At 42.8% G+C, this 24,064-nt stretch overlaps 1 protein-coding gene and 1 long non-coding RNA gene across 2 annotated transcripts in view; one reads left to right on the top strand and one right to left on the bottom strand.

Moving 5' to 3' along the window:
* MMP14 (matrix metallopeptidase 14) overlaps positions 1 to 7,923 on the top strand; it is a 45,196-nt gene extending 37,273 nt beyond the window's left edge. Inside the window, exons 2-10 of the mRNA XM_069761785.1 lie at positions 1,718 to 1,866; positions 2,601 to 2,723; positions 2,809 to 3,116; positions 3,310 to 3,477; positions 3,738 to 3,889; positions 4,012 to 4,150; positions 4,304 to 4,454; positions 4,530 to 4,645; positions 5,676 to 7,923. Coding sequence (XP_069617886.1) covers positions 1,718 to 1,866; positions 2,601 to 2,723; positions 2,809 to 3,116; positions 3,310 to 3,477; positions 3,738 to 3,889; positions 4,012 to 4,150; positions 4,304 to 4,454; positions 4,530 to 4,645; positions 5,676 to 5,995 — 1,626 coding nt within the window. The 3' untranslated portion in view covers positions 5,996 to 7,923. The remainder of the gene's footprint in view (positions 1 to 1,717; positions 1,867 to 2,600; positions 2,724 to 2,808; positions 3,117 to 3,309; positions 3,478 to 3,737; positions 3,890 to 4,011; positions 4,151 to 4,303; positions 4,455 to 4,529; positions 4,646 to 5,675) is intronic.
* LOC138657809 (uncharacterized) overlaps positions 1 to 24,064 on the bottom strand; it is a 193,503-nt gene that overhangs the window by 45,996 nt on the left and 123,443 nt on the right. The window lies entirely within an intron of this gene.

Raw genomic sequence — 24,064 nt, 5'->3', positions numbered from 1 at the left:
CGCTTGTACACCCTGTCAACAGTATGTCTTTGGGGAGCCCTTCTAACAAAAAGGGGTTGTCCATAATGGGCAACCTGATCATACTGGTAAACATAATCTGCGGACAGTTTAATAGGGATATCCGGACTGAAAAATGGCATGTAGTTGCTAACAGAGGCAGAGGCCCTGGTCATAGACTGCTCCTGCCAGAGATTCAGCTGTTCCCTGTCATCAGAGCAGTGGCTTCTCTTCCTGTTGACAGGGTGGGACTACTGGTGTCATGCTGATTGACAGCAGGTTTCCCACAATTAGGCAGCGGGGAGCCGGCTGTCTATCAGCATGACACCATTAGCCTCGCCCTGTCAACAGGAAATCAACAGGAAAACAAACTGCAGCTCTGTTGACATGACATCTGTGGAAGTCTGTGACTGCTCTGTGCCGGTGGAGAACAGCGCTTGGCCACACACACGGATAGGTAGCAACTGCTTGCCTGTTAGCATTTAGGCACTTTTTTTTTCTTTTAGGTCCCGGATATCCCTTTTAGGCTATATGCACACGTTCAGGAATTCATGCAGAAAATTCCTGAGAATTCCGGACATTTTCTGCATGAAATCCGAAAGAAAACTGCATGCGTTTTTGCCGCGTTTTTGCCGCGGTTTTGCCGCGGTTTTGCCGCGTTTTGCCGCGTTTTTTTCCGGACACTTCCCAATGCATTTTGGAGTGGGAAATCCGCAAAAAAAACGCAAAAAGATAGAGCATGTCCGGATTTTGTGCGGTATGCGTTTTTTTTGCGGAAAAATACGCATCATGTGCACAAAACATCCGGAATTCATTCTAAATGATGGGATGCTTATTGTATGCGTTTTTTTTGCGGTTTTATAGCGTTTTTATCGGGAAAAAACGCGAAAAAACCGCAACGTGTGAACACAGCCTTAATGTTTTCCAGTGCTATTAAACACCACTAGAGGAAACAAACTTAAATGTTACTAAACAAATTCATGAAGGTGGCTTCAGCATCCAATAATAACAACTTGCTTTATTTTGGTATCACAAATACAGACACAGTAGCAATTTTTCGATCCCTAGTATAGATTTTGACAAAAACTCATATTCTGGGGATGAAACATTGTCATTGTTTCTACATTTCAGATGTCAAAATAAAGCAAGTTGATGATTACTGGATGCTGAAGCCACCTTCTTTTACTTGGGTTTTGCTTATGAAAAGAGATATTTCCATTTGTGGCATTCGTAGCTGTCTTCGTCACCACTATTTTTTAAAATTATGAAGCAGGTCATTTTGATGTTGGAACCCAAATATTCTACAATTTAGAATATATATTTTTTTATAGAAAACATTTGCTTATCTCTAAATCTTTAATTAGTTTATTTTTGGCAGTTTATTTTGATATATGATATTATTTTCTTCCTTGTTAATCTTTGCAGTTGTTAAGCTAGGTCTCCATCTGCTTCGGAGGTTCTGGTAGGAGCCTCTGTTGCGGATGACGTCAAAAAAGCTGGAAATGACGGACACTAATGAAGAACCGACTGACCACATTATAGTCAATTATCATCATGGTCCATCTGGAGCTAATGTTGTCCATCTTATGACGAAATGTACATTGCCATTATTATCTCTATTTCTGCTTATTTAATGGAAACATGAGTGCTGAGTCAAACCCTTATAAGTATCTTATAATATAATTTATCTAACCTGCTTTTCTTTCATCTCTGTCTTTAGGGCTGGCTACAACAATATGGTTATTTGCCTCCAGGAGACCTTCGCACTCACACATTACGCTCTCCACAGTCTATGAATGAAGCAATTGCGGCTATGCAAAGGTTCTATGGGTTGACTGTGACTGGCAAGTTTGACAGTGACACAGAAAGGTATTGGAACTGACAGTGCTTAAGTATTTTAAAGCTTTAGGGGGGTACTATTTCTCCTTGTAGTGTACTGAGCTGGTGTATTGAGACTATCTCTACAGGTGAGGGGAAGGAAAACTAGCTTTCTAATGCTATCTATTGAAGATAGCTGCTTTTTAAGACCCTTGAATACATCTTGTCTCATGACTTAGGAATTTCAGCCAATCCAAAGTCTTCTCTGAAAGGAAAAGACAGCCATACACATACAACTGATTTGGGGTTCCTGCCCCTCATCAGTGCAGTGTTGAGTACTAGTTGACTGAGTGAGAAGGCTTTGATTGAGATCTAGTGAGTTTTGTTTCTCCCTGTGGAGACCACGAAGCTGGCATAAGGAGACTTCTAAGTTAGTCAGTGCTCCCTGTTGCATAATTAAAGAGGTATTACCACCATTAAAAGTTATGCCATATCTATAGGAGAAGAAAGCTAGTGAAAGAAAGAAAAATCCAAATGGGAAGTCAGATAAACATGGATAAGAAAAGAAAGGAATGAACTAGGATTATGATGACAATGTCACAGAATACAAAAATTGTTCATTTTTCAATAGGCAAAATCATAGACTTCTATCGAAGTCTCTTGTCACTCATGTTAGCTTGGGGCATCCATTCTCACCTGTTACTCCCCCAAATGTACAAATACCTCAATGTACAGTAGTTTTCACACTTTCAGCAATAATTGACTAATCAGAATTTCATTTTCAGGGCAATGAAGAAGCCACGTTGTGGTGTGCCAGATAAATTTGGTGCTGAAATTAAAGCCAATGTAAGGAGAAAAAGATACGCTATTCAGGGTCTGAAATGGCCGCATCGGGACATCACTTTCTGGTATGTACCAAAAATCACCATATTTGCCTTCAATTGCTATAGGTGCTGTCCTGGTTTTTAACAGTGTACAACTGTTTACTCCTAGCATACAAAACTATACTCCGAAAGTGGGTGAATATGAGACATATGAGGCTATCCGAAGAGCTTTTGCAGTATGGCAGGGTGTAACCCCACTGCGTTTCCGTGAGGTCCGATATGTGGATATACAGGATGGTCATGCCAAGCATGCTGACATAATGCTTTTCTTTGCTGAGGGATTCCACGGGGATAGCACACCTTTTGATGGAGAAGGTGGCTTTTTGGCACATGCATACTTTCCTGGGCAAGGCATTGGTGGAGATACACACTTTGATTCTGCGGAACCGTGGACATCCAGGAATGATGATCTAGATGGTAAGAGAAAGACCAACAATTATAGTGACATCTTTGGATGTGTACACTTATTCTAATTTTTTGAAGAAGGACATTTGGGCTGTGAAGAAATTAGACTATATACATCAGCAAGAAAAAAAACTTGAAAAAAGATCAAGATTTACATGAATCAAAATCAATTAATGAGTAATTCTTGTGTTCTTTTTTATAATAGGGAATGACTTGTTTCTTGTGGCTGTCCATGAACTAGGCCATGCATTGGGCCTAGAACATTCTGCTGATCCTTCAGCCATTATGGCTCCGTTCTATCAATGGATGGACACTCAGAACTTTCAGCTACCAGATGATGACCGAAGGGGTATCCAGGAGATCTATGGAAGTGGTAAGAGTCTGGTGGACAAGCATGAAAGCTTGTTTGATGACAATAAAGGAGTACGATAAATGTAAAGTATTAAAAATATATCCTTTAAATAAAAGTTTTGGTGTTAAGTACATTAATGAGGAGGAATGTTTTTACATTTCATGTTATAATTTTAATACTATATTAAGCTGCATATCATAAAATAATAATCTCATGGCTAAGAGACCCTTCTCGTAATATAATTCTTTTCAATGTTTCTAAATCTTTAAACGTTTTATTAGGCCATGGACGACCACCAACACGTGCACCTCGCCCCACAACGACACCTAGACTGAATATTCCTGATGATCCCAATGTGCCTTATGGACCAGATATTTGTCAAGGCAATTTTGACACTATAGCTGTGTTGAGAGGAGAAATGTTTGTCTTTAAGGTCAGTTGTTATTAATAATATTTATTTTCATGGATATAAAATGTTCAGTAGTCTACCAATCTCTGTTTAATTCTTCAATCAACGGGCCCTTTCTTCTTGCTTATTAAGTTGTATCATTATAGGAACGCTGGTTCTGGCGCTTACAAAATAATCGAGTAATGGATGGCTACCCACTGCCAATTGGACAATTCTGGCGTGGACTTCCAAGTTCTATCAACTCGGTATATGAAAGAAAAGATGAAAGATTTGTCTTTTTCAAGGGTAATTACTGAAAGGCCAGCTTTATTCTTGAGTGCATTAAAAATGGAAGCAATATACATATATGTAAAAAAAAAGTTTTAGTTGTAAAATGTGTTTAATTTAATATACTTTGGCATGATTTTTAAACTCTTGCGTATATCTGTGTACATTTAGGCGATAAGTATTGGGTGTTTAATGAAGCCATGCTTGAGCCTGGATATCCCAAGTCATTGAAGGAGATGGGTAGAGGACTACCGAGTGATAGGATTGATGCTGCACTCAACTGGATGAATAACGGAATGACCTACTTCTTCAGAGGAAACAAGTAAATGACTTTGTACATAAATCACTTAAATCATTAATAATATGCCCCTTATTCACACACTTTCTTTTAATTCAGGTATTACAGATTCAATGAAGATATGAGAGAAGTAGATGCGGATTATCCAAAACCAATCAAAGTGTGGGAAGGAATCCCTGACTCTGTTAAAGCAGCATTCAACGGAAAACATGGAGGTAGGAAGTTTTATAATTATAACAACAAAAATGTTTGTATTGGCAAAGAGGGTTTGGGTTTTTCAAGACAGAGAGAAAGTCAAACTGCTTCATGACTCCTCTGGAAGCACTTATTTCTAACATCAGGCTGGTAACTGGTTAATGTAGTCTGCCATTGGTGGTGGAGGTTTAACTCTATGGGTTGTGCATGTCTACTGTTATGGCTTGACAAAGACCTGTCTGTTTGACGAGGTTGGAGCATTGTGGTCTCCCTGTAATTGTGATGAAGTAAAAAACTGAAGATTTATTTTTCAATTATGGATGCTGATGCTACTTTTTTTACTATATGGATATCAACAGACCACTCCTTTTTGTCATCAGGAAGTAGTTGGGATGCCCCCATGCACAATAGATCTTCTTCTAGTGTATAGCCAGATTAAGAGCTGAATACTTATCACTGGAAAATATAACAACTGTTAAAATTAACAGTAAACTAAAATTTACTGAAAGATGCGGTCATAAATCAGAAGAAGTGTAATTTGAAATTAATTTTCTCATAATATCTGATAAAACATTGACATCTGGGGTTTCAAATGATAACCATTTAAGAGAGCTTATCTAGCCTCCTGAAAAGTCATAAAACATTTTTATGATTATGCTGATTTTCATTCATAAAACAATGACAGATGGCCTTGAACTGATGTTTATTTCTTCATGGAATCTCACAATAGATTTAATGTTCCAACTGTGTTATAAGTATTGCCATATCACGGGTTCTTAGCAGACAACAACCTGTTGTGATGACGTAAGATCACACAGGAGAGATTTTCCCACCTAGAACATTTATTCACAGGTTGGGGTCTTGCGTCTGCCAATAAGTCTGTTAAGAGACACAGATGACCCATTCTATAATAATAGAGAATGTGCGTGCAAATGTGGCCTCTACCTTATCCATTTCTTTGCCATCTATAAAATATTGATTTTTGTGTGGTGAAAATAACGTTTGGATTATTTCATTGTTTTAAACATTTTACTTTCTTCTGTTTTTCAGAATTTACTTATTTCTATAAGGGTAATAAGTATTGGAAGTTTAATAACAAGCAGCTAAAGACAGAATCAGGATACCCGAAGTCTATCCTACAGGACTTCATGGGCTGCAGAGTTGTCCACCAACCCGATGATACTGATAAGGAAGTGGTGATCATTGAAGTTGATGAAGTCAATGGAGGAGTGAGCACTGCAGCTGTTGTAGTTCCTGTCCTCCTCTTGCTATGTGTGGTGTTCCTTGGACTGGCTGTCTTGATCTTCAGGCAGTATGGCACCCCCAAGCGGCTTCTATATTGGCAGCGCTCCTTGCTGGACAAAGTGTGAGACCTCATGGATCTGGACCCTGCCCCCATGACAATCTCTCCTGCTTTCCCACACGCCCCTCACACACAGATATCATGGGGCGCACTATCCGTCTCCTGGGAAGGGAGAGAATCCATTTACAACAACTATGCCACTTTTATTTGGTGGACATTGCGATGTTTAACCCCTTCACTGCCAAGTTGGAGCTGTGTCTTCCATAACGGTTATTGTAGGGGTACATAAATTAGATTTTTTTCGACTATTGGTCAGGCAGTGCTCTTGTTACAGCCACCACTTGCAAAATTCAGAGCAGAGATGGACGCCCTCCAAAGGTCAGAAAACGCACATAAATATTTGTTTCTGACAGATTGTCTTTTTTTTTTTACCCTTTCAGACCCCATCACCGCCCATTTATAGATACATAGGTCTATAATACAAGGAATGCCTTGTTTTTGGATGGGTACAGGAAACTACAAATGTAAGTGGGGGAGAGCCACCTGTCTGACCATGTGAGATTATGTCTACATGTCAAGAAATTGTGGCTTCGGTGTCATAAAGCCAATAGCACAATTAGACTAACGAATATCTAAATGATGGACATTAGACTATATTCTTCAGTCGGAACATGTTGTCACAGCTGTGTTGTGACCTATAGATCTTATCTTAACAGACTGTAATAATGATAACCTAATAGTATCACTTGGGACCAAAGTATTGCCATAAACCTAACTTTGTGTGATGAGGACGTAGATTTTTAGCCTTGTTGACTATAAAGTACTGTCTATGATATGTGACCTAGAGAAAGTGGGAAGAATATAGCAAGTTGTGCAGAGCAGGAATCTCTGAAGAGAAGGAAAGGGACAAGTGTAAGGTCAGTATCAGTAAGCTCCCAAACTGCCCTGAAAGTACCCTGTATCTCCCCATCCATTGTGTTTGTAGAAGGCCTTCTCTGACCTCCACCACCCCCTGTATTCTGTAGAATATTACACAGAAATGTTTAACTCTCAGGGTTATCTGCTGGTATTTTGTACCAGATATTAGTTACTGTTTTACAAGACCTGGCAGACATCACTTTGCTGGTTTTCTGTGATGGATGGGGTAATCACTGCTCTGAAATGCCTTTGCAGGTATCTGGCAGAGACGGACTTTGGCCCGTCTCCCATGTCTCCATCCAAGATGGGGTTAATGCCTGTTTGCAGGTCTCTGACTGTGTTGAAGTAAATCATGGTTCTTAAGACACCTGTAGCTGGGAAGGGAGAAAATCATTGCTCTGTAAGTGTTGTAGGCAGGGAAGGGGTTAATCACAGCTCTGCAATGGGGGAGGGTTCTGGCTGTGTCAGGTAAAGAAGGGCAGATCACATGGTACGATCAGGGGATTGGGGAGGGGGTCACATTTGCTTGTTTCCTGTCTTTCCCTGTATCTTTATATTTTGATTATTATTATAATAATTATTATTTGATAATGAGGCAGCTCCTGCAGGTCAGGCCGCTTTGCATTTCCCACTTGTCCACCGCCAGAGGGGTCAGTGGAGCAATATAGATCTGTTCTAGATTATGCTCCACTCATCCCTCCTGCAATGAGTTGGCGACTCCCTCACCCCTCCTCCTCCTCTCATGCATAGACAATGGGGGTCAGAGCTTGCACAGAATTTGGGGGTTGGAGAGAAGCGCATGCCCTTTCTAGCCTAACTCCAAGTGCCTTATATCATTGAGTAACCTCAATTACTGCCCTTTATGGTGCTGAAATGCGTATCACTTCATCGTTCACCCTACTTTATGGAGGGGATTGGGGACCCACCTTATCGATCAAATTAAAGCTTCTTTCATGTGGACAAAGTTTGTGTTTTTTATGTTTTTTTTTTTACCGTCTTTTATAAAATTACCTAAAACATAATTGTTATGAACCAGTGGTTTTGTAACACTAGAAATATAAAAATACAAAAAAGTGACTACCTGTTTTCATTTTTCTGTGTCTATTGATTTTGTACGTTTCCTACGTTTTCAAGCAAGCAATGATGTTATGTAGCGACACAATAACAGTGACGCATTATCTCTGCACTATCCCCTATCTCTGCACACAGGGAGTCATCTTTTACATTATTCCAGCCTTTGTACTGACTAGAAGTGGGTTTTGTGATAACCACTTTTTTCATAACAGAGCTAATCGGAGGTGCAGAAGCAGGGTCGGACTGGCCGTCTGGCAATTCTGGCAAATGCCAGAAGGCCCTGTCTAGTTGTGGGCTGTCTTATCTGCTGCATTGTTATCAGAATCTACATCCTCAAGACGCCTATACTGGTAACAGTCCTGATGGAGCATAAAGTCGCTGGCTCCATCACTTACTCAAGCAGGCACAGGTGTCCCTTCTGTCTGCGACCTGCTGGAGGCCAGCACCAACTGGGGAAATCAACGGTGCAATTACGTCACTGCATCGCGCCATCAGCACCCTATGTGAGAATGGATAGAAAAACAGCCAGATGCTGCGGAGGATGATGTCTGGATTAGGTGAGTATAGTGATTTTTTTTTTGGGGGGGGGGGCTGTGGGGGGCGATCACAATATATAGGGGGCTATGATTTGGACCATCATATAAGGTGCTGCAGAATGGACAACCATGCTATGTAGTGTACTGTTGGGTGGACCATCATACTATATGGGGGACTTTTGGGGGTACTGTCATTATACATAAGAGATGTGAGGTGTACCATCATAATATATAAGGAGCTGTGGAGTGTACCATCATACTATATGGAGGGTGTTGGGGGGACCATTAAACTATATAGGAGGCTATTGGAGGGACCATGAATCTATATGGGGGGCTTTGAGGTGGCCCTTCATACTATATAGGGGTCTGTGATGTGGACCATCATACTATATAAGGGTCTGTGAGGTAAATCATCATAGTATATGGGGGGCTGTGAGGTAGACCATCATACTATATAGGGAGCTGTAATGTGGACCATCATACTATATGGGGGCTGTGATGTGGACCATCATACTATATAGGGGGCTGTTGGAGGGACCATCATGCTATATGGGGGGTTGTAAGTTGAACCATCATACTGTATAGGAGGCTGTGATGTAGACCATCATACTATATAGGGGGCTGTGGAGGGACAGTCATACAGTATTAGGGCTATGGGGGATCTTCATAGTATATTGGGGATCTATCATTCTGTGTGAGGTAGCTGTTGGGGAATCTTACTGTGTAGAGTGGCATAGTGAACATCATACTGTCTGGATGTCTATTGGGTACATTATACTATGTTGGGGGCTGTGGTGATCATCATACTCTATAGGATGGTTATAAGGGACGTCATACTGTATTGGGCTGTGGGGTGTACATACTGTATAGGGGGCCTTGGTAGACAGTACACATTATATAGGGGCCTGTGGTGGACATCATACTGTGTGGGGGTCTCTGGTGCCTCTCATACTGTATATTCGGGTCTTTGTTGGATACCATACTGTGTGGGAGACTGTGGTGACAATCTTACTGTGTGGGGTGCTGTGGGGCATCATACGCTGTATAAGGTTTGTGGGGTAATCATAGTGTGTGGCGTCATCATATTTTGTGGGGAATAAAAGGGGTATCATAGTGACTGAGACCACTTAGGGGCTTCAGCAGGAATAAAATAAGTGTCTGGGAGCCGCAATACATTTCCTTCTCCATTTCTTAAAACGTTGGCAGGTATGCTCTTCGACTGTGACGTGATATGACTTTTTCTATGGGGTGCCTGGTATTTCTATGTACACCCTTGCTCAGGAGCATTATTACAATTAAGAAGCGCTGAGGGTCATTATTATACGGAGGCACAATGGGTGGATTGTTATCATTTTAGGGAAAGTAAGGAGGAATTATTATTATATAAAGCACAGGGGATAGTTGTATTATTATAAGGAGGTACAGCATCATTATTATAAGAGGTCAAAAGGGAACAATATTAAAGGAGGCAGAGAGAATTATTATAAGGCAGCACAAGTTGTGGTTTGTGTAGAGGTGGTATAATGTGAGAAGGGTCCTGGAAAATCAGTAAAGTGAAGATGTCCGTGTGTTACATTTTACAAGGACAAGATATGGATGGAAGATGAGGTCATGGTGGTCTGGACCGAATGCAAAGGACAGGGAAAATCAATGACAACAATGAGGGAGACACTGCACAATATACACATATATGGTCTGCAGAATACTGGTGTAAAACTGATATCACCATTACATGGTCACTGTATGGTGGAAATATTAGTCTTAGTACAGTGTTTTTGGTTAAAATAGTTGTCCAAGCTTGAAGTTAAGGTCTGCAGTGACTCTATGTGACTGCAGATTTCTGAATCCTCACAGAGCTCGCACGCTGACACTGGCAGTTGGTAATAATGTGCAGTGGCGTAATTTGAACAGCATGGGCCCCAAAGGAAAAGCTGTAATGGGGCCCCAATTATTGCAAGTCTCTAATAGCATTGGTCTTTTCATATGGGCCAAAAGGACTTTTGGGACCCCCCAGGCTCCAGGGCCCGGGTACAATTGCAACCCTCACACATACTATAGTTACGTTACTGATAATGTTACCACAAGAATGAGATTTGCATACATGCGGTCACCTCCTAATTACACGTGCTCCACCTAGCTCAAATCAAGTGATATTAGGGAAGTCGAGAACAATTAGTCGGAATGTGGCGGTGTGAAAATCACACTTTTGCGGTCACATGATGGCCACTCCCAATGCCATACCGGAGAATCCTCACAGTATGCGCTGTGAGGATTCAGATGTCTGAAGATACATAGACTTTAACCTCAACCCCTTTAACAATCAGTACGGTGGTATTATCAATATTGTATATGCTGGAAATATTTGGTTATAGTTTGTTGGTATTTGTATGCAATATTACAATGTTATTATTTTGATATAATTATTTAATCTTATATATATTATTGGTATTATTAGAAATATCGGTCTTGTAGTAAATCTTGATTTCCTCCAGACAGGGAAATATTAGTAATATATCCCATCTGGTGCTTGGGGATGGGGACAGCGTGGGCCTGTGTGATTTCAAATGCCAGGGCTGAATTTCAGTCCCACTTCGTCCCTGTGCTGAAGTATTGGTGGTCATTTCTAAATTCTCTTCTAAGCAAATTATGGTAAAACAAACAATTTTTTATTGACTGAACATGTTCACAAAATTACTATTTGTCTTCAGTTTCTAAAAAGTTGATTGAAAGATGACAATCAGTAGGGCGGAATTTTCTATTTTCACTTCTGAAATGTGCACCAAAACTCAATAGAAAAATGGCAATATCTCTTGTAAGTAAAAAAAAGACTCCTTCTGCTGCTAATTAGAAACCTGTGCTGAAGGTTTATATTCATTCCGTGGCTGCATCATGGTGCTGGTGTTGGCTCTTACATGTCCCTGTCTAGCTGGATGTACTTACAGTAGGCTAGTTCCCTCTCAGAGGACTCTTGGAGGATTGCTGGCGTGGGTTCCCTGAAAAATGCCCACAGGAAAATTGCCCACATGAAAAATGCCCACAGGAAAATTGCCCACACGGAAAATTGCCCACACGGAAAATTGCCCACATGGAAAATTTCCCACATGGAAAATTCCCCACACAGAAAATTGCCCACAGGAAAATTGCCCACATGAAAAATGCCCACAGGAAAAATGGCCACAGGAAAATTGCCCACACAGAAAATTGCCCACACAGAAATTTGCCCACACGAAAATTGCCCACATGGAAAATTGCCAATTGCAGCATCACAAAGTTTCAGATCTATGATATTTGAGGCGAAAGGTGAGGATGTTCACATGATGTGTGATCAACTTGTGATTTACAGCTGACCTAGTGCAAAACTATCATTACCAGCAATAGATAGATCTAGTCTGCTCTCATCTCTCACTGATTCTGCCTTACTCCTCCCACCAGCCCAGAACAGCGGCACAGGCAGAACCAGCAGCAGTATGATCCAGAGGAGCCATCACTGCTATCAGAACCACAAAAGAATCACTGTATTATCTGTGGAGTTACATGGGATTGCAGGTCAGATCTAGTACATTATCATCTCAGTGGGTGCCCACCAAAAGCAGGGTGCTGCTGGCTGAGATAGATGGTACTGGAAGCCCAGAAGGCACCGGAGAAAGGTGAGATTCTGTCAGAATCTGTCAGAGGAGCAGAAGTGCCATAGCAGCTCCGCTCTCCCATTGACTTCAGTGGCAGTGAATCTGGGGCATGCACTTCCTTCCCTGTCCACTTATGACTACCAAGAGTGAGAGTGAACAGACCCTACCTAGTTATGTATCATACACATATACTGCAGGTGCAGACAGGCATAGGATGGAAGGAAATGCAGAGTGGATTTGAATAAGGGTCTCTAGGCCAGGGCTCCCCAACCTGTAGCTTGGGAGCCACATGTAGCTCGCGGCCCCATTAATTGTGGCTCGCGACTGCCTGCCAGCTTGATGCATTAGGTCCAGGTTTATCAAACAGGTATAAGACCACATCTCAAAATGGTGAATTCTATGAGTAGCCCTGCACAGACTTGCAGATCTGGATGCACATTTACTGGTCTTGGGGGTTAAGGGATGTTTTAGGTATGGTACGCTGGAGGTTTGTACTACCTGTTAGAGGAGGTGCTCAAAGCTGGATGTGACAGTGTGTTGGGAGAATACTGAATGGGGGTATTGTGGGAACCCCTGGATCTCAGTGTACTGCTCTGGAGTGATTTCTGTGGAAAAGCTTTGGTTATCATTATACCTGTAATGGGGGCTTTGGTTGACACTACTTTGAAGAGGGTGGGAGCTGGATGTGGCTCGCGACCCTCTCTCTAAGCTGAATGTGGCTCTCAAGGTCAGAAAGGTTGGGGACCACTGCTCTAGGCCCAGATACACCACACTGAGAGTGGAATTATTGTTAGCACAGTGGAATGACAAGAACAGAATCCGTACTCTGTGACTAGGGATGAGTGAACCGAACTTGGAGAAGTAAACTGGGCCCAGAGACCTTTGTTGAAATCCATTCTGCATTTTCTTTGCTGCCTGTGTTGTGCTGTATTGTATTTCAAAGGAGCCTATGGTAGTCAAGGACAATCACCCGGCAGCTAATTATTTGCAGGTGTGCAATGATTGTTTAATAAACTTAAGTTATTGTTATTAGACCTCCTTAATAAACTGTTCTTAAAGGGAACCTGTCACCCCGAAAATCGCGGGTGAGGTAATCCCACTGGCATCAGGGGCTTATCTACAGCATTCTGCAATGCTGTATATAAGCCCCCAATGTTACCTGAAAGAGGAGAAAAAGACGTTAGATTATACTCACCCAGGGGCAGTCCTGCTGCTGGTCCGGTCGAATGGGAGTCTCTGGTCCGCTGCGGCGCCTTCCATCTTCATTCCAAGACGTAATCTTCTGATCTTCAGCCACGGCTCTGGCGCAGGCGTACTTTGTCTGCCCTGTTGAGGGCAGAACAAAGTACTGCAGTGCGCAGGCGCCGGAAAGGTCAGAGAGGCCCGGTGCCTGCGCACTGCAGTACTTTGCTCTGCCCTCAACAGGGCAGACAAAGTACGCCTGCGCCGGAGCCGTAGCTGAAGATCAGAAGAGGACGTCTTGGTATGAAGATGGGAGGCGCCGCAGCGGACCAGAGACGCCCATCCGACATGACCAGCAGCGGGACCGCCCCTGGGTGAGTATAATCTAACGTCTTTTTCTCCTCTTTCAGGTAACATCGGGGGCTTATCTACAGCATTCAAGAATGCTGTAGATAAGCCCCTGATGCCGGTGGGCTTACCTCACCTGCGATTTTCGGGGTGACAGGTTCCCTTTAATAAACTTGTCGGCAGTTTTTTATGTGGGCAATTTTCACAGACATTCTTCTGTGCTGCAGAGCATCTCACCTATAATTCTATACTTTTCTCTGTTCTGCAGAGCATCTCACGAATACCCGCATACTTTCCCCCTGTCCTGCAGAGCATTTAACCTATATCCCTTTGCTATTCTCTGTCCTGCAGAGCATCTCACCTATAATTCTATACTTTTCTCTGTTCTGCAGAGCATCTCACGAATACCCGCATACTTTCCCCCTGTCCTGCAGAGCATTTAACCTATATCCCTTTGCTATTCCCTGTCCTGCAGAGCATCTCACCTATAATTCTATATTATTCTTCTGCCCTGCAGAGCATCTCATATATACATGCATACTATCCCACTGTCCTGCAGAGCATTTAACCTATATCTATTTGCTATTCTCTGTCCTGCAGAGCATCTCACCTATAATTCTATATTATTCTGTCCTGCAGAGGATCTCACTTATAATTCTATATTATTCTTCTGCCCTGCAGAGCATCTCATATATACCTGCATACTATCCCCTGTCCTGCAGAGCATTTAACCTATATCTCTCTGCTATTCTCTGTCCTGCAGAGCATCTCACCTATAATTCTATATTATTCTTCTGCCCTGCAGAGCATCTCACGTATACCTGCATACAATCCCCCTGTCCTACAGAGCATTTAACCTATATCTATTTGCTATTCTCTGTCCTGCAGAGCATCTCACCTATAATTCTATATTATTCTGTCCTGCAGAGGATCTCACCTATAATTCTATATTATTCTTCTGCCCTGCAGAGAATCTCAAATATACCTGCATACTATCCCCTGTCCTGCAGAGCATTTAACCTATATTTCTTTGCTATTCTCTGTCCTGCAGAGCATCTCACCTATAATTCTATATTATTCTTCTGCCCTGCAGAGCATCTCACGTATACCTGCATACTATCCTCCTGTCCTGCAGAGCAATTAACCTATAGGTCTTTCCTATTCTCAGTCCTGCAGAGCATTTCACCTATAATTATTTATTATTCTGCCCTGCAGAGCGTCTCATGTATACATGCATATACTATCCCCCGGTCCTACACAGCATTTAACCTATAATTCAGCCTGTGGGCAATTTTATGTGGGCATTCTTCACCTTGCACCTCAAATATCATGGATCTGAAACTTTGTGATGCTGCAATTGTCCATTTTCTGTGTGGCCAATTTTCCGTGTGGGCAATTTTCCTTGTGGGCAATTTTCCATGTGGGCAATTTTCCATGTGGGCAATTTTCCGTGTGGTCAATTTTTCGTGTGGGCAATTTTCCATGTGGGCAATTTTCTGTGTGGTCAAATTTCCGTGTGGGCAATTTTCCGTGTGGGCAATTTTCCATGTGGGCAATTTTCCATGTGGGCAATTTTCCTGTGGGCAATTTTCCTGTGGGCAATTTTCCTGTGGGCATTTTTCCCGTGGGTATTTTTCTGGCCACCGCTGGCGTGACATCTTGGTTGTCTTCTCAAGCTAAGCCTCCACTTGTTTGTCCTCCCTCTTTGTCTTTAGTTGTAGTGGGTACTGACTAGTGTTTCCCCATCTCCTCCCTAATCAGGACGTATCGCTAAGGACAAGCAGGGATTAGGTTCTTGCTCGGTGATAGGTGCAGAACCTATATAAGGACTATTAGGGCAGACAGGGTGTTGTTAGAACTGCCTAGGGGCCTCCACTGCCCCCTCCCTTTCCCCTTTGTTGAGCACTTACTTAACCATCACCCAAAGTGACAGCCTATGGCCGAGCTTCATAGAATGTAATTTTAACCATTTAATGCAATACAAAATTATAGTAGTATATGGAAAGAGCGATCAAATGAGCATTCAGGTCCCTAAAGTGACTAAAAGCAAAATAAAAACAAAAAAGGTTTTATTTTTTTTTTACATTTTTAAAATTCAAATCATCACCCTTTCCCCCCACATTATTAATGAAAGTAAATTAAAAAAAAATAGACATATTTGGTATCACCACATTCATTAAAGTCTGATCTATCAAAATATAAAATGAATTAACCTTGACAGTTTACATTGCAAGGAGAGAAAAAAATTAAAACTTCTGACTTGTGTTTCTTCGATATATTCACAGCACCTCCCTAAAAGATGCATCAAAGAATGATCAGAAGGTCTTATGTACCCCAAATGGAATCAATAAAAAAGTCAGCTTGACACACAAAAATGAAGCATTACCACACATCCGTAGACAAAAATAATTAAAATTTACAGGTTTGAAAAAATTACAAAACAATCCTTTTTTTTTGTTTGATTTACACATTTTCAATTTTTTTTTCACACTTAAGTAAAAAAAACTACACATGTTGAGTATGACCATAATTGTTCTGAGTTGGAGAATGATGTTACTCAGTTATTTTTACCATTAAAAAGCTGTAAAAACAAAGCCCCAAAACAATGGAAGAATTGTGTTTGCTTTCTAACTTCACCATATGTTTTTGTAACTTTGTGCTTTGTTTTGTAACTTCACCATATTTGGATTTTTTTCCTCTGATTTCCAGTACTGGTAAAATAAATGTTGGAGTTCAAGACTATGGCCGGGATCACACATGCGAGAAACACGTCCGTGTCTCGCATGTGAAATCCAAGCTCTGGCGCCGGCACTTGGGAGCGGAGCGTGCGGTCCATAGCAACACATGGAGCCGCACGCTCCGCTCCCAAGTGCCGGCGCCAGAGCTTGGATATCACATGCGAGACACGGACGTGTTTCTCGCATGTGTGATCCCGGCCTTTATCTCATCCTGCAGAAAGAAAAAAAGAGCCCTCATATGTTGTGGCTCTAGGAAGTTAAAAAACAATTGTGAAACCCTCCCCCCCAAAAAAAATATTGTGTAGGATATATTCTGCTGTTTAAAGCAAACTTGATTGGGATCCATGACTAATTTAAAAAAATGGATAAAACTATTCCAAAAAAGTTGCCATCTTCCCTTTGCTATCAATCATTCTATGACCCAAACATTTCACATAGCCTCAGCTGTAGTTTGGTCTTTCAGTCAAAACTAAACTTAGCCCTGTATATAGAGCATAATTGGGTATTGTCAACCGATGGAGTGCTCACTTCCGACATCATGCAGTTGGCATCATCCTTTTAGTAGACATACACTATCTATTATTAATATCTGCCTGTAAGTGTGATAGCAGCACATTTGAAAACCACAATAAATCATAAAGATCTACAACATGATGGCATTAGTTGCATTCACTGTGAACTGTAAATTGATTATAATAAATTAAAATAATCTGTACAAGCTTAAAAAAAATCATGGATGAATCCAATTGATTAATCGACAGGGCATAAAAAGTGCCCTAGTTTTACACACTGTCTGGGTGGTTGGTAACCCTTGATAGCAGGTTCTCCCACTATGAAACTAAGTTTTCATACACTGATTCATGAAGTAAATCATACATAGTAGTACCACCACAAACTGTGTTCAAAGATCACTCAAGAAATAATTCTGCCATAACAGGACCATAGCTAAGGCTACGCAGCAGTGACCATTGCAGTATACAAGTGCTTATCACAAAATTAGAATATCTTCAAAAAGTTAATTTATTTCAGTTCTTCAATACAAAAAGTAAAACTCATATATTATATAGAGTCATTACAAACAGAGTGATCTATTTCAAGTGTTTATTTCTGTTAATGTTGATGATTACGGCTTACAGCCAATGAAAACCCAAAAGTCATTATCTCAGTAAATAAGAATACTTTATAACACCAGCTTGAAAAATTATTTAAAAAACGAAATGTTGGCCTGAAATGTATGTTCAGTAAATGCCCTCAATACTTGGTTGGGGCTTATTTTGCATCAAGGACTGCATCAATGCGGCGTGGCATGGAGGCGATCAGCCTGTGGCACTGTTGAGGTGTTATGGAAGCCCAGGTTGCTTTGATAGCAGCCTTCAGCTCATCTGATTTGTTAGGTCTGGTGTCTCTCATCTTTCACTTTACAATACCCTATAGATTCTCTATGGAGTTAAGGTCAGACGAGTTTGCTGGCCAAACAAGCACAGTGATACTGTTGTTTTTAAACCAGGTATTGGTACTTTTGGTACTGTGGACAGGTGCCAAGTCCTGCTGGAGAATGACATTTCCATCTCCAAAAAGCTTGTCAGGAGAGGGACGCATGAAGTGCTCTAAAATTTCCTGGTAGACGGCTGCACTGACTTTGGTCTTGATAAAACACAGTGGACCTCCACCAGCAGATGACATGGCTCCCCAAACCATCACTGATTGTGGAAACTTCACACTAGACCTCAAGCAGCTTGGATTGTGTGCCTCTCCACTCTTCCTCCAGATTCTGGGACCTTGATTTCCAAATGAAATGCAACAATTACTTTAATCTGAAAACAACACCTTGGACTACTGAGCAACAGTCCAGTTCTTTTTATCTTTGGCCCAGGTAAGACACTTCTGGTTTGTCTATTGATCATGAGTGGCTTGACACAAGGAATGTGACACTTGTAGCCCATGTCCTGGATACGTCTGTGTGTGGTGGCTCTTGATCAGGGCCGTATTTAGAGTTTCTGCTGCCCTAGGCACTTTTAGTGCTGCCTCCCCCTTTGGTGAGTATGACACTATCGGCAGTGACTTTGGCAAAAATCGCTGATGTGAAAGTCGCCTTTTGCAGCAGATCCGACAGTTTTTCCGCATCTGCCGCGTAATGGATCACTTAGGGCAACACTGCGTTCGGCCTCATTCATTCCCTATGGGACTTACAGACATGTGCGGCTCTTGCGGTTTTGCCGCCATCCGGCAAATGCGGTACTTGCAGCAATGAGAAAAAACACTACTAGCAGTGTTTTATGTATCATCGTAAGTGCAAAACCGCAATTGCCGCACATGTTCGCAAGTAGCCATCATTACCTGTCCCTGCACCTTGCTAGCTCATCCCTATCCAACCCTCCCTGACCTAAAACTACACTATAAAGCTTCAGAAAAGCAATTTATTAACTGCCATATTCCTATGATAATGAGGGCTCTAGGCTACGGCGTAGACTGGGACGGGCAGTCTCCGGGTCTCCATCCTCTCTGTGCACACCCTCAGTCCCTGCCTCACTGCCTGTGCACAGACCACCCTCCACCGCACCCGGTAATCACCGCTCGCAGTAGCATACCAGCAGAGGTGTATCTAGGGTTTCTGGCACCCGGGGAAAGAATTCATTTTGGTGCCCCCCCTCCGCCAAGGACATATGTGATTTGCACACTCAGTCATGTGCCCACGAGCTCCTCTCCCTAATGCTCTCAATGTTCAGTGAAAAACTAAGAGAAGCAGAAGAGAAGCTCGATGTCGCAGGACCATAAGAGTATGTGTCCACGTTCAGGATTGCATCAGGATTTGGTCATGATTTTTCATCAGTATTTGTAGCCAAAACCAGGAGTGGAACAATTAGAGGAAAACTATAATAGAACCATATGCTCCACTTCTGTATTTATCACCCACTCCTGGTTTTGGCTACAAATACTGATGTAAAATACTGACCAAATCCTGATGCAATCCTGAACGTGGACACACACCCTAAGTCTGAAAAATCGCATATGAGTGACGTGTCCATGTGACGACTACTGGAACTTGCAGAGCTGAATCCTGACATCGCAGCTTCTGAATTCTCACAACGCATGCACTGCACTTTTAGGATTCTCCCTTGCCGGTGGACAGTCATGTCAGCACAAGTATGTGATTTGTAGACTTCTGACCACATTCTGACTAGATGTGCCCGGCCTCGCTCAGTTCATTTTCATTGACGGAGGTCACGCATGTCTAGTCAGCACGTGATCGCATTAATGTAAATCCCCAGCATGAGAGAATCCTGACAGCGTGCAGTGTGCACTGTGAGAATTCAGAAGTCTGCAGTCACAAAGAATGACTGCAGACTCATCACAAGCCTGGACATCCCCTTTAAAAGGGACTCTGTCACCTGAATTTGGAGGGAACAATTTTCAGCCATAGGGGTGGGGTTTTCGGGTGTTTGATTCACCCTTTCCTTACCCGCTGGCTGCATGCTGGCTGCAATATTGGATTGAAGCTCATTCTCTGTCCTCCATAGTACACGCCTGCGCAAGGCAAGATTGCAGATTGTGCAGGTACAGTATGTACTACGGAGGACAGAGAATGAGCTTCAATCCAATATTGCAGCCAGCATGCAGCCAGCGGGTAAGGAAAGGGTGACTCAAACACCCGAAAACCCCACCCCTATGGCTGAAAATTGTTCCCTCCAAATTCAGGTGACAGTGTCCCTTTAAATCTCCTAACATATATAAAAACATGAGAGTTAGCATCACAAATAACATTTACATCCAGGTACCTGATAGATGACGTCGCCTCTGGAGCCGTTCTCCTTTTCTTCATCTTGTCCAGATCCCATGATGAGTTTTCTCATCCACAGCCGTCTCTGCAGACTTCCATCTTCGCCGCTCTTTTGCAGAAAGTCTCCACATGACGCCCTTAAAGATACAAGTGTCATTATAATGCTCCCAAATAAAAAATTGCCCCTCACTATATTGTCTGCACAAAGTATGACCCCCACACTGTCCCTCTTATGGTACATGCTCTTCACACTGTCCTCTCCTTTCTATACCAGTCCCCTCTTCACACTGTCCTCTCACACTGTGTCCCCCTTATAGGGCCCAGTATTTATACTCCATATTTATACTCCATCCTCCCACACTGCGTTCATGCCTCCCCCATCCTCCCACCCTGCGTTCATGGCTCCCCCATCCTTCTCCCCTGCAAGCATGGCTCCCCCATCCTCCCACTCTGCGTTCATGGCTCCCCATCCTTCTCCCCTGCGTTCATGGCTCCCCCATCCTTCTCCCCTGCGTTCATGGCTCCCCCATCCTCCCACTCTGCGTTCATGGCTCCCCCATCCTCCCACTCTGCGTTCATGGCTCCCCCATCCTCCCACTCTGCGTTCATGGCTCCCCATCCTTCTCCCCTGCGTTCATGGCTCCCCATCCTTCTCCCCTGTATGCACGGCTCCCCATCCTTCTCCCCTGTGTGCACGGCTCCCCATCCTTCTCCCCTGTGTGCACGGCTCCCCATCCTTCTCCCCTGTGTACATGGCTCCCCATCCTTCTCCCCTGTGTGCACGGCTCCCCATCCTTCTCCCCTGTGTGCACGGCTCCCCATCCTTCTCCCCTGTGTGCACGGCTCCCCATCCTTCTCCCCTGTATGCACGGCTCCCCATCCTTCTCCCCTGTGTACATGGCTCCCCATCCTTCTCCCCTGTGTGCACGGCTCCCCATCCTTCTCCCCTGTGTGCACGGCTCCCCATCCTTCTCCCCTGTGTGCACGGCTCCCCATCCTTCTCCCCTGTGTGCACGGCTCCCCATCCTTCTCCCCTGTGTGCACGGCTCCCCATCCTTCTCCCCTGTGTACATGGCTCCCCATCCTTCTCCCCTGTGTGCACGGCTCCCCATCCTTCTCCCCTGTATGCACGACTCCCCATCCTTCTCCCCTGTATGCACGGCTCCCCATCCTTCTCCCCTGTATGCACGGCTCCCCATCCTTCTCCCCTGTGTGCACGGCTCCCCATCCTTCTCCCCTGTATGCACGACTCCCCATCCTTCTCCCCTGTATGCACGGCTCCCCATCCTTCTCCCCTGTATGCATGGCTCCCCATCCTCCTCCCCTGTGTGCACGGCACCCCACTTTTTTCCCTGTCATACTTACCTCTCACCGGCGCGCAGCACAGAACTTCCTGGCATCTCAGCGTCTTCCTTCCTGTCTTCAGCGGTCACATGGTAGCGCTAATTAAGGGTGATGAATATGCGCATATTCATCACCCTTAATGATCGGTACCATGTGACCGCTGAAGACAGGACGGCGCTGAGACGCAGTTGCAGCCACCGCTGGAGGAAGGTGAGTATTACGTCTTCAGGGAGGGAGGGAAGGGGGCGGGAAGGAGGGAGGAGGGGGGGCGGGAAGGGGGGAGGGAGGAGGGGGGGCGGAAACTTGACCCCGGAGTTTTATAAAATAAAAAAAAAAAAAAAAAGGAAAAAACCTAGCTCAAGGGCGCCCCCCCGCATCCCGCCGCCCTAGGCACGTGCCCTCAAGTGCCTAGTGGCAAATACGGCCCTGCTCTTGATGCAATGACTCCAGCAGCAGTCCACTCCTTGTGATTCTCCCCAAAATTTTTGAATGGCCATTTCTTAACAATCCTTTCAAGGCTGCGGTTATCAGCGTTGCTTGTGACCCTGTTTCTACCACACTTTTTCCTTCCACCAAACTTTCCATTAATATACTTGGATACAGCACTCTGAACAGCCAGCTTCTTTAGCAATGAACTTTTGTTGCTTACCCTCCTTGTCAAGTGTGTCAATGACTGCCTTCTGGACATCTGTCAAGTCAGCAGTCTTCCCCATGATTGTGGAGCCTAGCGAAACAGACTAAGGGATTTTTTTAAATGCTTAGGAAGCCTTTGCAGGTGTTTTTTGATAAGTATTCCAATTTACTGAGATAATGACTTTTGGGTTTTCATTGGCTGTAAGCCATAATCATCAACATTATCAGAAATAAACACTTGAAATACATCACTCTGTTTGTAATGACTCTATATAATATATGAGTTTCACTTTTTGTATTGAAGAACTGAAAAATTTACTTTTTGATGATATTCTGATTTTGTGAGAAGCGCTTGTATATTTATATTGTAATTAGTAGGGCATGATACAGTATAGGAATTTATAGTGTAACTATTTAACGAGTAAGGTATTATACATATTCTTATCCCCTTAACCCCCAAGGGTAGTTTGCATCTTAATGACAGGGCCACTGTCCCTTTATGAGTTTATAACTCTGGAACGCTTCAACGGATCCTGATGATTCTGACATTGTTTTCTCATGACATATTGTACTTCATGTTAGTGGTAAATTTTTTTGATATTTCCTGCGTTTATTTGTGAAAAAAAACGGATATTTGGCAAAAATTTTGAAAATTTCGCAATTTTCCAACTTTGAATTTTTATGTTCTTAAATCACAGAGATACATCACACAAAATACTTAATAAGTAACATTTCCCACACGTCTACTTTATCAGCACAACTTTGGAACCTTTTTTTTTGTTAGGGAGTTATAAGGGTTAAAAGTTGACCAGCAATTTCTAATTTAACACCATTTTTTTTAGAGACCACATCACATTTGAAGTCACTTTGAGAAGTCTATATGATAGAAAATACCCAAGTGTGACACCATTCTAAAAACTGTACCCCTCAAGGTGCTCAAAACCACGTTCAAGAAGTTTATTAACCCTTCAGGTGTTTCACAGGAATTTTTGGAATGTTTAAAAAAAATTAACATTTATCTTTTTTTTCACAGAAAAATTACTTCAGCTCCAATTTGTTTTATTTTACAAGGGTAACAGGAGAAATTGGACAGCAAAAGTTGTTGTGCAATTTTTCCTGAGAACGCTGATATCCCATATGTGGGGGTAAACCACTGTTTGAGTGCATGGCAGAGCTCGGAAGGGAAAGAGCGCCGTTTGACTTTTCAATGCAAAATTGACTGGAATTGAGATAGGACGCCATGTCGCGTTGGGAGAGCCCCTGATGTGCTTAAACACTGAAACCCCCCACAAGTGACACCATTTTGGAAAGTAGACCCCCTAAGGAACTTATCTAGATGTGTGGTGAGCACTTTGACCCACCAAGTGCTTCACAGAAGTTTATAATGTAGAGCCGTAAAAATAAAAAATCATATTTTTTCACAAAAATGATCTTTTTGTCCCCAATTTTTTATTTTCCCATGGGTAACAGAAAAAATTGGAACCCAAAAGTTGTTGTGCAATTTGTCCTGAGTATGCTGATATCCCATATGTAGGGGGTAAACCACTGTTTGGGTGCATGGCAGATCTCGGAAGGGAAAGAGTGCCGTTTGACTTTTCAATGCAAAATTGACTGGAATTGAAATAGGATGCCATGTCGCGATTGGAGAGCCCTGGATGTGCCTAAACAGTGGAAACCCCCCACAAGTGACACCATTTTGGAAAGTAGACGCCCTAAGGAACTTAACTAGATGTGTTGTGAAAACTTTGAACACCAAGAGTTTCACTACAGTTTATAACGCAGAACCGTGAAAACAAAAATTCTTTTTTTTTCCACAAAAATTCTTTTTTAGCCCCCAGTTTTGTATTTTTCCAAGGGTAATAGGAGAAATTAGACCACAAAAGTTGTTATCCAATTTGTCCTGAGTAGGCTGATACCTCATATGTGGGGAGGAACCACCGTTTGTGCACATGGCAGAGC

This window comes from Ranitomeya imitator, chromosome 1, assembly GCF_032444005.1.
Source record: "Ranitomeya imitator isolate aRanImi1 chromosome 1, aRanImi1.pri, whole genome shotgun sequence".
Lineage (NCBI taxonomy): Eukaryota > Metazoa > Chordata > Amphibia > Anura > Dendrobatidae > Ranitomeya > Ranitomeya imitator.
The sequence above is the reverse complement of the archived record's forward strand: the minus strand, read 5'-3'. Positions and strand labels throughout refer to the sequence as shown.